Here is a 16,512-nt window from a genome sequence, read left to right as displayed (position 1 = left end):
TTGACATGTGTCGAGCTTGACTCTGTCCACAAGCCCCTCCTCTCCAGTCTTGGGTTGTAATACATCAAGCCCTGTGATGAATTATTAGCACCCTATTGTGAGCAGTGAAGCAATGAAAAACCTTCATTCAGGAATCATACAGCCTTATGTTGCACATTATTATGATGATAACAGTACAGTAGAACAATAATAAATCTGCAGTACTGTCATTCTTGCAGAGTCAGATTGATTGCACAGTAATTGAAGAAATAGATAACTCTAAGTTTAGTGACTTTGTGAGTCATTACTATACAAGGGATACATCATCTCTCTCTGTTGCAGTGGTGTGAACTGACAAGCTTTCAGTTTGTGTTGCTGTGAATCTTTGGTCTGAATAAAGCTTAGGAGCAGAGTTTAAATCCTTCCTTCTCAGCCAAAGAAACAGACTGTGGGTAAACCCAGCATGTGTTTGACTGACAATTACATACAGGAAAACTAAATTTTAACTGTAGTTTTAATGGAAGTTTTCAAATGTGTGTCCACATTAAATATTTATTTAAAAATGTAAAACTGATCATTAATGAACAGATTAACAGATATGTGCCCGGCTCTGTTACTATTAGCTGTAGTTTTTTTCATTGGATTTTATGATAATTGTTTAAATGAATTTAGTTCTCTCACTGTAAGGGTTTGATTTTACAAGCAATAGACAGGAAGGATTACCCCTGTTCCTCCAAGCTGTTCTTAAGATCTAACCCTATCCACTCAATGAGGAAAAGAAAAGCTGAATCTATTAATTTCTCTCCTAACACTCTCGAAGGGTGTATAGAAAATATCAGTAAGTAATCTGACTTTTTTACAGGACACCTCAACCCTCTCACGCTTATGGAAACAACTTTTGGTTTTGCTGGGGCCATTTTGCATCCCTAAACAAAATGAACTGAATCCTGTTTAGTAGGAAATTGAACAGAGTATCAGATTTTGTGGGGAATAAAAGAAAAATAATTTATCATCTCCTACTAAATTCAACCAGGAGTTCACTTGAAGAGATGCAAAATGGCCTTTGGGAAATGTCCATCAGTTTAGCATTGCTTTTGCAAGCTTTTGAATTGTTTTTGCAGCATCTTAAATTCCTCTTTTTCATTCCTTGTAGAGTCTGAAGATCCCAAAGTGAAATTTCCATACTGTCAAAACAGAATTGATTATGATAATTTACTCCAAATCCCTTGGTTTGAAAGTTTGGGGATTCACGAAGCAAGCAATGTTTATTTAATTTCAGTTACTTTCTTAAAATGTTTGATTTTGGAATGGCCTCAAAGGAAACATGAAACACTTATCAGTTGAATATTTGCATTTTAAATCAAAAGTAGAACCATGAAGCAGTTGATCATTTTAGGATTTAATTACAAAGGGTTTAAATGAAAAATGGATATCATTCTCATGTAACATTAAGCAATGAGCTAAGCTAAGCTAACAATTTCCTGACTCCCGGGGCCTTTTGAACCAGCTCTAGGGTAGAGTTCAGACTTAAAAATAACTTCTGTAAACTGCTTTAAGTTGCCAGTCTTCACTGAAAATGTATGTTAAATAAGCCAAACATGATGTTTATATAATAAACAATGCCTGCACCCCTACTCTGCAGCTAGGGTAAAGTAACAGGGACATTAAATGAAGAAATCTTGATGAAGCAGTTGTCAGCTCTATTATTTGATGGGTTAAATCATCTCCACTCATGGAAGACAAAAGCAGCAGTGGAAATTAAAGTCATCATACATTACTAAAAGATGTTAACTATCAAAGAAAAATAACTGCTGACACCAAACAGATGGTAAAACCCTCTGTTCCTGATAATCCTCTGGGTTATTCTACCTTTCAAAACCATCGTAATGCCATCTGTATTTTACAAGGTGGTAGTTGGCAGCACCTTAAATTTTAAAAGTATTTAAACTCTGTCTTAAGTTAGAAATTGTGCTTAAACAAGGCTTTTAACTAATGCATACCAGGCACAACCCAATGTGGCTGTGTACTTGTAGCAGGTGAATGATATCCATCTTCTCATTTAACTCTAACTCTGTGTTAAAACAAAAATGAAGCAAATTTTTTCAGAAATATTACTTATCCAGCTCGCTCTTGAGACAACTTGCTTTGTAATTTGTTTAAATATGTGTTCCAACAGCACAACATAGTTCATGTTTGGTGTTTATGTTTTGACACCATCAGACCTTGCAGATTTATTTTACATGCATAATCTGAGCACTGATGAGAGCCTACAGGTACATTCTGGGATGGTTGTGGGGTTGAAAGCAAGAGCACTGAACTGATGCAAGATAGCGCTGGGATTCTTGCAGCTGAAATGCCCTGCTAATTTGGAGGATGTCAGGTGATACATGACAAGTTTGAATTCTATAGACTTTGCTCTATTTAAGCCAGATAAACAGTTTCATTGCTCAGATAGAATATTGTGGAAAAGACTGGTTTTCCCCATAATTCTAGATTCATTAGACATAACGTGAAATCTTTCAAGTTTTTTTTTTTTTGTTGTAATGTTGATGAAGATGGTGTGTTGCTCATGCAGTATTTTGTGCAAAAAAGCCCTGACCAAGTATTACGTGCATAAATGAACATACTATTCAGAAGGTCAACCTTTCTGTATTTTAAACTCCTTTTTGATTGTTTTTAAGGGCCTAATTTTGTAATTATTTTTGTATTTTTTTATCAGCTGTAAGCTGTGATCATAGACAAAAACAAAAAAAACTTCAGGTAGTTTAATGGTTATCTGTGTTATCCATTATTCGTGCAGCCGTGTACCAGGGGTTGGGGTCCTCAGAGAACTCTAAATTTAAATTTGTTCTGTGGCTCTTCTCCCTTATGTCATTCCCCACTCTCTCACCATGTTATCCACTGTCCTCTTCTATCTGGATAAGGGCAGTAAAGCCCAAAGATGATGATTTGAAAAAAAGAACTATTTCATTTTATTTGTAATGAATCTAGAAGACATGAAATTTTCGCTTTTTGAAGTAATTATGGGAAAAAATGAACTTTTCCACAATATTTAAACTTTTTAGATTCACTTGAGTATCGGCCTTTAAATGGGCAAACTTCAGCCCATTTGTATTTACAATTTCAACTTGACCTGTTTACAGTTGGTAGATTTCACCTCCGTTGTTAAATGGTGTGTGGAGTATGCACACACAGTAAGTTATTCAGTGCCCAGTTAAATTACCAGTTTGCAATGCGATGCTTTGTTTAGCTATTTTCAACTGTGGTCTGAACACACCTTAAAAAAGCAGAAACTTGATGCAAGCTGAAAATAATTATGAAGCTACTGCCTCAAATGAAATATTGTAAAATATATCACACTTTGCCTCCAGTTGTGTGTAAACTGAACCCCTCCAAATTGTAGTTTTCTGGTTGCAGGTCTGAAACAATGAACATGTTTGAATGTTGACTTTAAAATGACAAATTACACTGATAAGTGTTACACAGATTACCATGCTTTCTTTATATAGCATAAAGTTAGTGCAATAGATTCTGGTGTTTCCTGGTGATTCTGGTGGAAAAATCAAATGAGGCAATGGTCGATAAATGAAGATGGTGCAACTTCAGATTGCCATTTGTCATAACTTCACGTGATGATTGACCAGATAAATCTGTGTCTAAATAAGTCTGGGAAACACTGCAGTCATCAGAATAACTTGGCTTTCTGCACATCCTTTAATGCTCCATTTTTATAACCACACACAGCATTTTAATCTCTTAAGGACTTTAATTACAGTGCTACTTATTTCCAGTAGACTACATTCCTGCATGTATGCCTGTGCATCAAGACTTATACTAACTTTTAATTTAATTACAGCCACATACCAATGTGCCTGACTGTGATCTTTGTTGCTTCTTTTCCAGTGATATCCCAAGAATCCCAGACACGTCCCACCCTCCATTAGAATCTAGTAAGTATTTTGTGTGTTTTTATCAGTCTTTAATTCTAGTCTGTTTCTAGATCATCTGAATATATACTAAAGCATTTTCTACTCTTAAGGGTGCAATTATGCAATTCACCATCCTTTAAATGTTTGATATATTAAAAAACAATAAGTTTGATAAAGTGGAGATCAGTTTGATATTTATTTATTCTTCTATTTCTAATAAAGCAAATAAACTCAATTTATTAGGATATACCTGTTAAGTTGCTCATTTATGCAAATATCTGATCAGCCAATCATGTCAGTAACTACAGCTTTAAGGCATATAGACATAGTCAAGACGATCTGCTGAGCTGTCTTTGTCAGCTTGTTCGCCTGCCATGTGCTGCTGTAGTTCTGCTCGCTTACACTGCAAAAACCCACAAGCATAGCCAGTGATTTTAGTAAGAAGTGAGCCGTTAAGAAATGTGTCAGGAGGTGAAAAAGCAGTTGTGAATGCATGCATTACAGCCCTGAAACGTGAAATCTACCCTTTCTTTCCAGTGTAATGTAAAAATGGAATATGATGGCTGGTGAGCCAAACATCTTCATACAATATTCACTTACCAACCACTTTTCTTGGTGCACCTATTCTCTGCTCATTAGCACAAATATCTAATCAGGCATTTGTGTCCTCTGACCTCAGCCATCAACAAGACATTTTGGTTTAGGGAACTTCAACTGATACTTTCTCTTTCTCTGATCATTCTTTGTAATCCAGGTGGTTGTGCTTGAAAATCTTAGTAGTTGGACAGTAAGTGAAATGTTCGGACCAGACTGTCTAGCACCACCAACAACAATGGCACTTTCAAAGTCAGTTGAATAAACTTTACAGTTTGGATTCTTGAACTGTAGCAAATCATCTTGACCATGTCTACATGCCTAGATACATTAAGACAGTCTAGCTGAAGACTGCAGAACTCGGATGAGCGCTAATGTGAACCGTCCCTGTTAGAACGAATGTGCCGTAATTTGTCAGTACAGCGTATTTCCAGTTTCAGATTATTTTCATTAAACTTTATTCATAAACAGAATCTGGCAATTACATTCATGAAATAGCTACATTGCAAACATTACAGACCAAATAACTTTTCGTAGATAAAACAGAGAAAAAGATCAGCGGTCGCTTTAGCTTTGTTAGATTTCACTGGAGCTAACATAGCTATGTTAGCTACATGGTTAACGTTAACTGGCAACATAACCTTTAGCAACATGAGTTTTAGCAAACGTAACTGCAGCTATCGTAGCTACGTAAGCTACAAAGATAATGTCATTATATAGCTTAAATAGCTTATGTTAGCTTCATCGCTTTGTTTGTATAGATATCCCTTAGCTTTGTGAGCTTTAGCTATGTTAGCGATGGAGCTCCATTATCTACATAGCTTACGCAGCTAACAGAGCTGCATAAGCTACATCTGCTACATTAGAATAACTTAAGCTCTTGACTGTTATTCTGCTTAATTGAACATTTTATGATCAGGTTTTGCAGGTCAAGTTTTTAACATTTGTATGTATATGCCTTTATATGTTATGGAGATGTATGTATAGATAAACGTAAATATGTGAATATATGTGCATCTTTGCTTATGTGTACATAACTGTGTATTAATTTTTAGTTTTTAATTTTATTCTTTTAGCACCTTTTAGGAAATAATGCACGTCTCAGAATGTTAATCATTTCAATAATGCAATGTTTGTCACAATGAGATAACCCCCACCCCCCACCAAAAAAAAACAACAAAAGTTTTTAACTTTTTGTATCCTAACTCTTAACTTAATCCTTACCCTGTCCTAACAAAAAGTTGAATCGGATTTTATTTTGAAAGTTTTATGGTGTATTTCTGTTCTGACAGATGCAGCATCTCACAATAAGGTCTGCAAGACGAGAGATATCAGAGAGCTATGGTCTGCAGCCAGACCTCTCTTATACACATCAGTTGCTTCTACATGATCGTAGCGTAATACTGCTACATATGCTTGTGTTCTATTCAGTGAGTCTGAGCCAAGAGCTGATTAAAATTTTTTTCTCAGCTTTAATACTGAAAATAAGAAAACAGCTAGCCCAGCTTGATCAGATATTAAGAATTCTTCTGCTAAACCTTTCAAGATCAAATTATTAACATTACAGTTTACATCCATGAAGCTTGGAGTTGGCTGCTTTTTGATGTAGTTGTAGCGGAAACGGAGCATATGATAGCAACAAGTGAAGACTTGAAGTAAATCAAATGAATTTCACATTTTTAACATTTTATGTGTGACTTCCCTTTGAGCAATCCTTAGGTACCCTGTCCCCTTTCTTTGGTTGATTTCAGTATATACTTTAAATAAAACTGTAATTGATGAGGCACATTGCTGCTAACAGACAGAAATATCAATGTTTCAGGAAAGCCTGAGGAAAAGGTTTTCTGTACCAGTCCGTGGTTTAAATGATAGTTGTTCATACTTAAAGTTCATTTTATAAGATACATGAAGCCCAAATATTTCTAAATAAAATCCCTTTGGAAGAAAGTAGGACAGAAGCTTGGCAATTTATTATTGTGACAGGTTAGCAGTAGAAAGTTCAACGCTAATTTTATCTGAAGTTTTCAGAAAATAGAAAATAGAAACCGTTATGAAAACACTTCTCCATCCTTTGATCATTTTTTCCTTTTTATTTGTACAAACCCTCTCATGTTTTCATACATTCCCTCTGACTCTTGTCTAGACAATATTTCCTTTGTCTGAAACCAGATCTCCCTTTGTGATTTTAATCAAATGAAATGTTCCTCTTCTGCCCTTACAGCAGGTTCCAGTTCTTTTGAATCCCAGAAGATGGAGAGACCCTCCTTAAATGTCCTGTCTCCCTCCAGTCCCGGGATGCTCCAAGACGCTCCACAGTTAATGCCAGGGCAGCTCTCAGTGAGTGTTTGCACTTTCAGTGTTTTTGGCTGTCGATGTGTTTAAATGAAGACATGTTTTTAGGTTTGTTTGCATCTTTCTCTCTCCTAGGTGAAGCTTTGGTACGACAAAGTGGGTCATCAGCTAATTGTCAACGTGCTGCAGGCTGTCGATCTTTCTCTTCGCCCCGACGGACGGCCCAGGAGTCCCTATGTCAAAATGTACTTCCTCCCTGACCGCAGGTATGCCAACCCCCCCCCGGTCACAGGGAGTTCTTTGATTCTAAAAGATTCATGTGAGCAACAGCAGACTAGATTATGTTAAAGATAGTCTAAAAACACTGAAGGACATCAAAAATATATTTAGAACAACCCAAACCATGCAGCTATCTAAACAAGAAAGGTAAAGGTCATCCCATTTTCATTAGGGCTGCACATCCTTACTGGTCTCAAGTTCTGGCTTGATAATGTTTTGGATTAGTCTTTCATTGAGATTTAAATCCATCACAGTGCATCAAGATGGTTTCCATCCTCAATTTTTCCATATCACTATTTTTTCATCACTTAAGACAACCAGTGAGATTAATATGGATTCCCTCTTTTAATTAGAAAGTGCTTTCAAATCACATTTTTTTATCTTGATATAATGGCTGCAGACAGTGAAAAAATCTCCATAAGCCACATTTCCACAGTGAGTCAACAATTTGCAGACATGCTAATAAAATATATACTAAACAATAGCTCAGGAGTTTCTGACATATAGTGAGAAGGACTAACAGAACATTTGAAATATAAATATGACCTGCATGAAGGGGAACTTGGTTGGTTCAGTGTCTTTAATGTTCAACAGTGATAAGAGCAAACGAAGAACAAAAACAGTAAAGAAGACCTGTGAGCCAAAGTGGAACCAGACGTTTGTCTACAGTCACGTCCATCGGAGGGATTTCCGCAACCACATGCTGGAGTTAACTATATGGGACCAACCTCGGTCACCAGAGGAGGACAGCGCTTTTCTGGGAGAGGTACTGCAAAAACACATACATGGACACAAGATCACAACTTATTCCTGTTGTATTGTTTGTATTATTCTCATCACCTTGTGGGTTTTACTGCAGATGATTATTTTGCATATGGTAGTCCTCAAAATGTTTCATAATTTCTATTAATTTATACTTGACCTATTATATTAATTAGAGATTATGTACAAATGAAAAAAGTGTTGTCGTTTGATGTATCGTATCAGACTTATTTCCATCATTTGTCAGCTGACAGTTTTGGAATTTGGCAAGTACAGTGGCAGGAAGTATGAAAGTAACTGCACACCTGAACAGAACTTATTTAACAAAGTGATTTAGCTGTGCAATGAACACACCCATCATGTCAGCCAAAAGTATGTCAGACAGAAATTTACATTTCAACATCTGTAGTGAACCAGTCTGACTCTCCTGCTCTTTTACTGATTTTGGTCCCCCTTTGTTAACTTCCCTGTAATAACAAAAGGAAGCTTTTGCCGGCACAGTCAATTACTATGTTTACATGCATTGTTAAGTTTAGGCCCAGTTACAGTTGCAGCTTGATTAAGCTGTGTAACTGGACTGCTGTCTTTGCTTCATTATACAAACACTAGAGCAATAAATCAACAAACCAATAAATCCAACACTAATTGATTTATTGGTACAGGGACAGTATGTCTGCCCCCTTTCAGCAAGTAAAAAAACATGGACAAACTTTACAGCCCTGCATATTTCATACACTCTACACTATACTTATGGCACAATTGCAGTGCATTACCTTGGTGCTCATTGGGATATCCCAAATGCAGATGACAAAGCAAGAACATAAGCTGAATGCCTTGTCCATTTTGGGTCTAATTGAGGTGTACACATGTAAGAGACCTCTGACTTAATAAGGTATATTGGTCCAACTTCAAGAAAGGGTGACTAACATTTTTTTCATTCGTTTTAAAAGTCCAATTTTAGCCCGTCTTGCAAGAATGATCCTAGAAAATGTTTTCTTTTACCCTGTGCCTGTATTTCACTTTCAAATCTTTCCAGGCCTCCATAAAAATATGACGATCGTTACTTCTGACATGCTTTTTGAAAGGAAACCTGAATAATTTGACATAATGTCCTAATTAGTCCTTTCATATTGCCCATATTAGATCAACATTAGATTAACATTGGTGACTTTTATGCATATGTGGTGCAAAGAAACATAGGAGATTTCTACATTTTTGGGAGGCTGCCATTGTTGCACAAAGCATCAAGTAGTGATGTCATATGGCGATATTGTTCTTCTAATGATGTTGTTCATCTGGGTGTACATGACAGTAACCTGTTCCTTAGTGTCCTCTTTACTAAATCTGCTCTGTTAAAATTTCAAAAGGTTTTAAGGATGGCACTCCATGGGACAAAGAACAACACAGCCACATGACATCATTACCCAGAATGCACTGCATGACGATTTGTATGCAATACAAATAAAAGACATTAATATTAATATTAAAAAGTCACAAGATAAGAATAGAGAGAAGTGAATACTTTAATGCCCCTGTAAGGACATTTGTCTAGGACTCGGTCCAGCAGTTACAAATTCAATAAAACACATAAAGAGAGATCATACAAAACAACACTAGGGTTGCTTTTAACAAACTTTATATTTTTTTATTCTGTGTTTACAATCAGAAATCTGAAGTATAGAGCAAAATTTCCCTAAACACCTTCTTCTTTCAGCTGCATATCAATCTGCCGTGATTAACAGAAGTAAAACCGTTAATAACCATGTGGATTATGACTCGAGCAGATCCTTATAGAGCTGGAGACGGCCTTACTGGACGACAAGCCTCACTGGTATCCACTCCAAACTCATGATGTCTCATCCATCCCGCTGCCCCGACCTTCCCCATTTTTGCCCCGACGAAACACAGAAGTCCCTGGCAAGAAGCTGCAGCGTAAGTCTACGAATGCCCATTGTTGTGTTAATCTCTGTGCATATCCTTCATATCTTCTGTGTATGAGTGTTTGTGGATCTTTAACTGTATAAAAGAGAAAGGATTGTGTAAGGTTTATTACCTGCCACTAAATATAAAATGTTTGTGTTAATGTCTGTTTTTGCTGCCCTTCCCTTGTTCCATATTTGTGTTTGGTATTTCATTCGTATGTGTGTTTGTGTGGTGTGAACACATATCTGTGTGTGTCTGTGTGTTTATGACTGTTTAGGTTCTCAGCGTGTAACAGAGCCTGAATTTGATGAGGGTACAGCAGTAATGTCTAAAGGTGGGTGGGGATTGTTTTCTAGTATCACATTCAGTGTTTCCCTCAAACTCTACTCTTATTTGTGTTGTTTTAAGAGCTGGCTGGAACTTGTGTATGAATTACTTAAAATACACAGTAAGACTTTTATATGGAATATGTTTTGTGCCAAAATGTATTCCATACAGCTTTTTTCTTTTATTTCGGCAAGCAGGAGACCTCTGCAGAGAACTTCTTGTACAATCTGTATGAAAAATGATCACCAGAGGTCATTTTCAGACTTTTAGTAAAGTTTACAGCCTACCGTGTTGTTTATCCTTTATTTATGTATACAGCCAGCCTAAGATGAGAACGAAGCTGAGATTTGACAGGCTTAATGGGAGTTGAATCAAATAATTCTCAAATTAAGATCAGAATCAACTTTTCAAGGTGCAGCCCTACTTTAAATTAGGGATGGGCATGAGTAACTTAAATACCATTTGTCTCACACACAGGGCTGCTATACACATTTTGACTGAACAAAATGCTTGTGTGTATATACCTTTAAGAGCGAATAGAACCCTGCATATTGGATTATGCCGTTGTTTTTAAGCCCTGTGACTAAAGAACAGCTGCACGATTTGCTAAATACACATGTGGAAGGCAGATGGGAGAAAAAATATGTTCCTGATTTTAGCCCCTTTAGTCACCACACAGGAAAAAGATTGATAAAAAATTTGTAAGTTTGAGCAGTGATATAAACAATGGCTGACAACTGAGTGAGGAGAGTGACAGCAGGATTTTGGACGATGAGAACAACTCTGATTATGACCGGATTTCCACAGGTGAATACAGAACCTATTTAGAGAGGAGGGAGAGGATGATGATTCATTTTTATTGATAGATGACTAAAACTACTTTTTGAACATAATAATTTTGTGCAGTTCTTCAGAAACCATCCAGTTTTTGAGTTCTCTTTTGGGGAATATTAGGTCTGAATGGGTTAATAAAGCCAAAAATCATGATCAAAAAATTATTAGATATGATAATTCTGCATCACTTGCATTTATCAAACATTTTATTTACCTCAACCTGAGAAGGCACTAATACCACTTTTGTTCAGACCAAGTACTTACATTTAGGGATGGAGATGGAAATCCAGGTACATAAAAACTAGGGCTGGGTATTGTTAAGAACCTCACGATTCTATTCGATTTCAATTCTTTAGGTTGCGATTCGATATCGATTCGATTCGATATTGATTTAAATGCTTCAATGTCGATTCAGTAAGAAGTAGAAATACACAAATAACCTGTCGACAATTTTTTAATAATTATTTTCATGCCCATGTGAACATAATTGGTAAGGCACCTCACATTTTTGAGCAGTAAAACGTCTGAAAATAAAAATTTGCATAATAATAACTTATTTGTGCATATGGAGAACAAAAGTAAAAAACATGACAGTTCTGTATGAACACTGAAAAATTAAAGTGTATGTAAACTTAAATAATATTTCTGTCCTCTTGGAAATTGTGATAAACCTCACATAACATGGTTATGGTTGGTCGTGTGTGGCCTCCGTCCATACAATGCGAATCACACGCACAGCGACCCCCACTGGCCAGGAGGTGAATCAATTTAGAGGATTTGCTGAATCGATATTGAATTGGGCGAGGAAATATTGTCGATTAATCGATATTTTTACCCACCCTTAATAAAAAACAAGGTTCTGTATTTTTCAAAAACTGGAACTAAATAAAGTATTTGCTTGCCAATTATTTTATCTTTTCACTGTTGTAAAAACCTCAGTTCTTGCCGGGGGGGACGTAATCTCAAAGTTCATCAGCAATGTGCATCAAATAAATCAAATTGTGAAACCCTCAGCTGTCAGCTTGAAGACAAAAGTCCCTAGCTTTGCCATAAGTGGCGTGCACTCATAACACTTTTGCTAGAACATTCTAGCTATTACTGTAAGTAAAAAATCTAAAACTCAATTTAAAAATCCTCACTGAAATCAACCGGAAAAAGTTGGTTAGCTTGCTTAAGGAGCTGCGAGATAGTAATATTATTAGGGATGCACTATATTGGATTATTGCCAATATCGATATTCCAATCTCTAAAAAATAATTTTAGTGGACAACGATACTGCTACTTAAATGTTATGTTAGGCTTGCTTCATTCCCTACAATGCACAATTTAAAGTTTGAGGATGAACTAATTAAAAAATTTCAGCCCTTAAGACACACTTTTAACCCAAATATTATACAATGGTGTCGTATTTGATACACACTTTTAAATGATCAAAATACCCTAACGTGGGTTATCAGTTGAAAGATATGTGTAATGCAGCAAATGCGATACAAAAAAAATGTGTGAACTTTTAAGGCATTATTTCCTTTTTTGGATTTCAGTAGAAGGTTCAAGAAACATCTCAGTTTTGGTTTTATTTGTGGTATCGGGCTTTACAGGGTTAAGTCTAACCTCCACTTTCCACATAAAGCGACCACGCCGCGATCCGCCAACAAATTGTACTGTGGAGCAAATTGTGGAGCAAATCACTCCCTCTATAGTCTATCAGAGCATTTCCACAGCCAGCGCTTCAGACCAACAGCAGTGCGTGCCTGGAGTGCCACTTCTCTTGAAATACGCTGCAGGTCTATTTTCAGTGCTGGCTGCTGCCAAACCGCGTCAATACCCATCGATCAGAAAGCTCCAGAAGAGGAAGTCACAAGCGTAGAATATCCAGTTCTTTCAAAATAAAACACAATGCACAGACTCCCAGTCACAAATCATCACCATATCAACATTATGTCTCATCCTGCAGTGAGAGCAAAGAGTCACTGAGAGGTCAGTGGGTCACAGAGCTACAACAGTACCATTGACAAGGAAAAGGTAACTTTTGAGGACGTTTAGCCAAAGAATTTTACATATAACCACAGATCCTTTAAGCAAACATTAACCTTTTAACTTCCTATGTACACGCCCAATGGTGGAAGCAATATTATCACGGACATATAGAAAGGATGATAAATTAACCCCAAAAGGTGAAATAGTCCGCTGTTGACATACTATTCCTGCTTGAACTCACAATTCTGCCCACTGATCAGGGCTGCGCGCTGCAGCACTGCGCTCTAGACTCACTTCCAGTGGGCGAGGTCACCCTTCTTTGGTCAGAGCAAGCCTGTGGCGCTTCGGTGTGTGGTGCAGTCGTCCTGTGTGGAAATTGCGGGTAAGAAATGATAATGAATAAAGAAAATGACTTCAACTACATAGATCTTTGGGTCCAACCTAATATACCACTTCCATTTGTTTGTCCACTCAGTCAATATTTAAAGCTGATATAGGCAGATTTTTTATAGCCAAAATATTGGTTGTAAATATCAGGAGAAATGTCCACATTACTCATACAATAATTCACTTTTTAAGCTAATATCTGCCAACATTGATGCCATGCCTGTAATATCATGCATCCCCAAAAATTAAGATGTGTTCAAGATAAGTTAGTAAAAATGATGATTAGGCAAATGGTAATAAAATGTCATGTTGTGATAAAATGGCACAACAGATGCAATCAGGTTCTTTTTTTACTTTATAACTCAAGCTATACTTGGTTTAGACCATTTCTGTTAAAAATGGATTGTCACTTTGTCTTTCTGCCAGACAACAGAAAATGATCAATAGTGGTATCAATAAGGACTCAGATATATAAGAAGTCAGATGAGGTGTCATTAATAATATAAGTTAATGATCTCCATCCCTACTTACATTTGAGGACTCACAGATACAGAGTACCTATACAAATACTTAAAGCCATCGTAGTTCTTATTTTAAAGCTTGTTTTATTTTCCTCAGATTTTCCTCACCCCTTGTAACAGTTTATCAGTGCAGAGTTTACTGTCTGCTCTACTTTTATGATCTTTGTTTATGCTAAATATCACCAATCTTCAAATATGAATCCAACTTTGCCTACCTGCTCAGGTAATGAAAGGCTAACATCATGCTGTATAATGATATTGAGTACAGTTTCTGCAATGTTTAATGAGTATGAGTACTGAGTACTGAGGCATTGATACCTAATGCTGGCATCCCACTTGAACATTCTGAAGACAGATAAAAACAAACAATAAACAAGCACAATAAATATTTAAACTTGATTGTTTTGCTTTGAGGATCATGGGAAGCTGAATTCATAGTTGAATTTGAAACATGATGAATGGCCTATTACTGCTCAAACACCACATGAGTATTTTTTTTGTCAAAGTAGTTCCACACATGACTTTCTGCTCAAAACTGGCAGGATGCATGCAACACTTATTGATTTGAACTTCTGTCATCTTCAACAATACACGTGCAGGTACGCGAGTATTGAAATGATACTCAAAGTAGGGCGTCAACAACAGCTGCTTTAGAATTTGAGTTAAGAGTACCCATCCCTACTTTAAATGAGAACTGACCCACTTCAATAAAACTGAAATTTAAATAGAAATAAAACAGCACAGAAAACAATAGATATTGTCCTGCTGACCAGCACAAATAAATCATGAGTATGGGAAACACTGTCATGTCACAGATTACATGTTGGCATGGGGTGACTACCAAAGAGGCTCCATGTCACACTCACACATTCAGCCTCAGAAAAAATCTGAAATCTCATCTAATTAATTTTCTAACAGAAAGCAAAGAAAATACTACCATGTATGATGAAACACTCAGCTATGTATGTGTTTTGTAGATGTGCAGATTGTGCATGTTGAAGTGTTTGGTTAATTTGTTGGGTTAGACTGGTATCTACATTTATGTTTAAATTAATGTTTTACATATTTCTACACTGGTAAATCCATATGCTCATTAAAAGCAGTGCTAATTATTTTTCTAATGCTCTGATCACTCGTCACATTAGATTATATCAGATATATCAGTCGAACCCTGCTGTGTGTCTCTGTGTCACTTTAATGAGTATGAAAGAAAGACAAAAGGACTGGATAAACCCACCAAATTACTTTTACCAACTTTTTGTTTTAATTTCCATGCATGGTTGGAATACATGAAAACCCTTGGTAGCACTTTCCAAAGTAAAACTAACAGCCCGCTGTGAGCTCTGAGATGCTGTTCTCTTGGAAATGAAACCAGTAACCTTGGGACCACAACAAAGCCTGACACAGCCGCTCAGTCCCTTCAAGGCTGATCAGTCCGTCTATTTATATTTTTATCTTCACACCAAAGGAGGAGGAAGTTTTTTTTCACTGCATTTAAAAAATACAGGACACAGTAATGAAAAATAGTCAGCTGCAGTTCTATTATTAGATTCGTCTTTAAATAGTCTACTGCATCGTGACTGATGATCCTGATGTAGATGTAGATGCTTTGTAATATGTACAGTGTTACCAGGCTAATTGTTTAGATGTTTGCATGCAGAAGTGTATTTGAACATGACAGGCTTACATGCACACTATGCCCTGATCAGGAAAGCTACTATTAGTCAATCACTGATCATTGCTAGACACTATGAATCTTGCTGCCATATAGTATGTCAAACATTGGGCTTGTTTTCATGTAAAAATTATAATGATGAATTATAATTTATATTCAACCATGATAATGCCGGTCCATCTTAAATCAGTGTTTAGTCACTTGTAAAAGTTTTGATTTCATTTCCAAAAAGGCCTAAGTATCATGTTGCAACTAATTATGGAAGCTGTTTTACTAACCTACCATTAAAAAGTTACTAAGTTACTACTGTCTATTTAAAATGTTAAATTAAAAGTGAGCCTAAACACAGGTGGTGCAACCAACTTGAAGTGTCAGACCTATGCTAACATCTACAGAAGACTCGCTTGACACTCATTCACATAACTTACCAGTGTGTGTTTCTGTGTGTGTGCACATGCATGTGCTCATTTCCACTCAGCAGCAGATGGGCGAGGCAGGGAGAGGCAGCGGGAGCCCACGTCTACCCTAGAGGTGCCAGATCAGCAGAGGACACCTGCCCATCACATACGATCCCGCTCAGTCTCCCCACACCGCGAGGAACAGGGGAGAATCCGGTCACGGCCAGCCAACGTTCCCGCCCAAAGGTGAGGGTTAAAACTAAAACACCTAATCTCCTGAGTAAGAATCTTAGACTGTCTATTAACATAAATTTGGTCTCAGTAAAGTCACCCATTGTTTTTCTAAGAAGACTACGATGCTGATTGCCACACTGGAAACACTATCTCGAACTAACTTAGCTCAACTGGCAAAGAGTTGAAGCTGGGATAGGCCTCAAACACACCCACTCACCAGCCAGTTCAGCCATGCTCCTGTTTATAAATAACTTATCCTTCTTAGAATCAAGTTGGATGACTTTAAAAAGTCACCCTCATAAAGTTTGCACAGTTAGAGACCAAAATCTTTTTTTTTGTACCTGGCTGGTAATGTGTTTATTTCTGCTGTAATGTCTTATGTTATCTGTCTTTCCCTTTAT

General features: G+C 36.8%; 1 protein-coding gene across 7 annotated transcripts in view; it reads left to right on the top strand.

The window, feature by feature from the left end:
• Nucleotides 1–16,512, top strand: part of LOC121510946 (regulating synaptic membrane exocytosis protein 1-like) — a 167,954-nt gene that overhangs the window by 113,536 nt on the left and 37,906 nt on the right. For 5 of the 7 annotated variants that reach the window (XM_041789349.1, XM_041789348.1, XM_041789353.1 and 2 more), the window contains 7 exons: nucleotides 800–817; nucleotides 3,883–3,929; nucleotides 6,724–6,839; nucleotides 6,930–7,060; nucleotides 7,668–7,839; nucleotides 9,620–9,767; nucleotides 15,961–16,123. In XM_041789349.1, coding sequence (XP_041645283.1) covers nucleotides 800–817; nucleotides 3,883–3,929; nucleotides 6,724–6,839; nucleotides 6,930–7,060; nucleotides 7,668–7,839; nucleotides 9,620–9,767; nucleotides 15,961–16,123 — 795 coding nt within the window. The remainder of the gene's footprint in view (nucleotides 1–799; nucleotides 818–3,882; nucleotides 3,930–6,723; nucleotides 6,840–6,929; nucleotides 7,061–7,667; nucleotides 7,840–9,619; nucleotides 9,768–15,960; nucleotides 16,124–16,512) is intronic. The other 2 variants (XM_041789354.1, XM_041789350.1) reach the window with 1 other exon arrangement.

This window comes from Cheilinus undulatus, linkage group 6, assembly GCF_018320785.1.
Source record: "Cheilinus undulatus linkage group 6, ASM1832078v1, whole genome shotgun sequence".
NCBI lineage: Eukaryota > Metazoa > Chordata > Actinopteri > Labriformes > Labridae > Cheilinus > Cheilinus undulatus.
The sequence above is the reverse complement of the archived record's forward strand: the minus strand, read 5'-3'. Positions and strand labels throughout refer to the sequence as shown.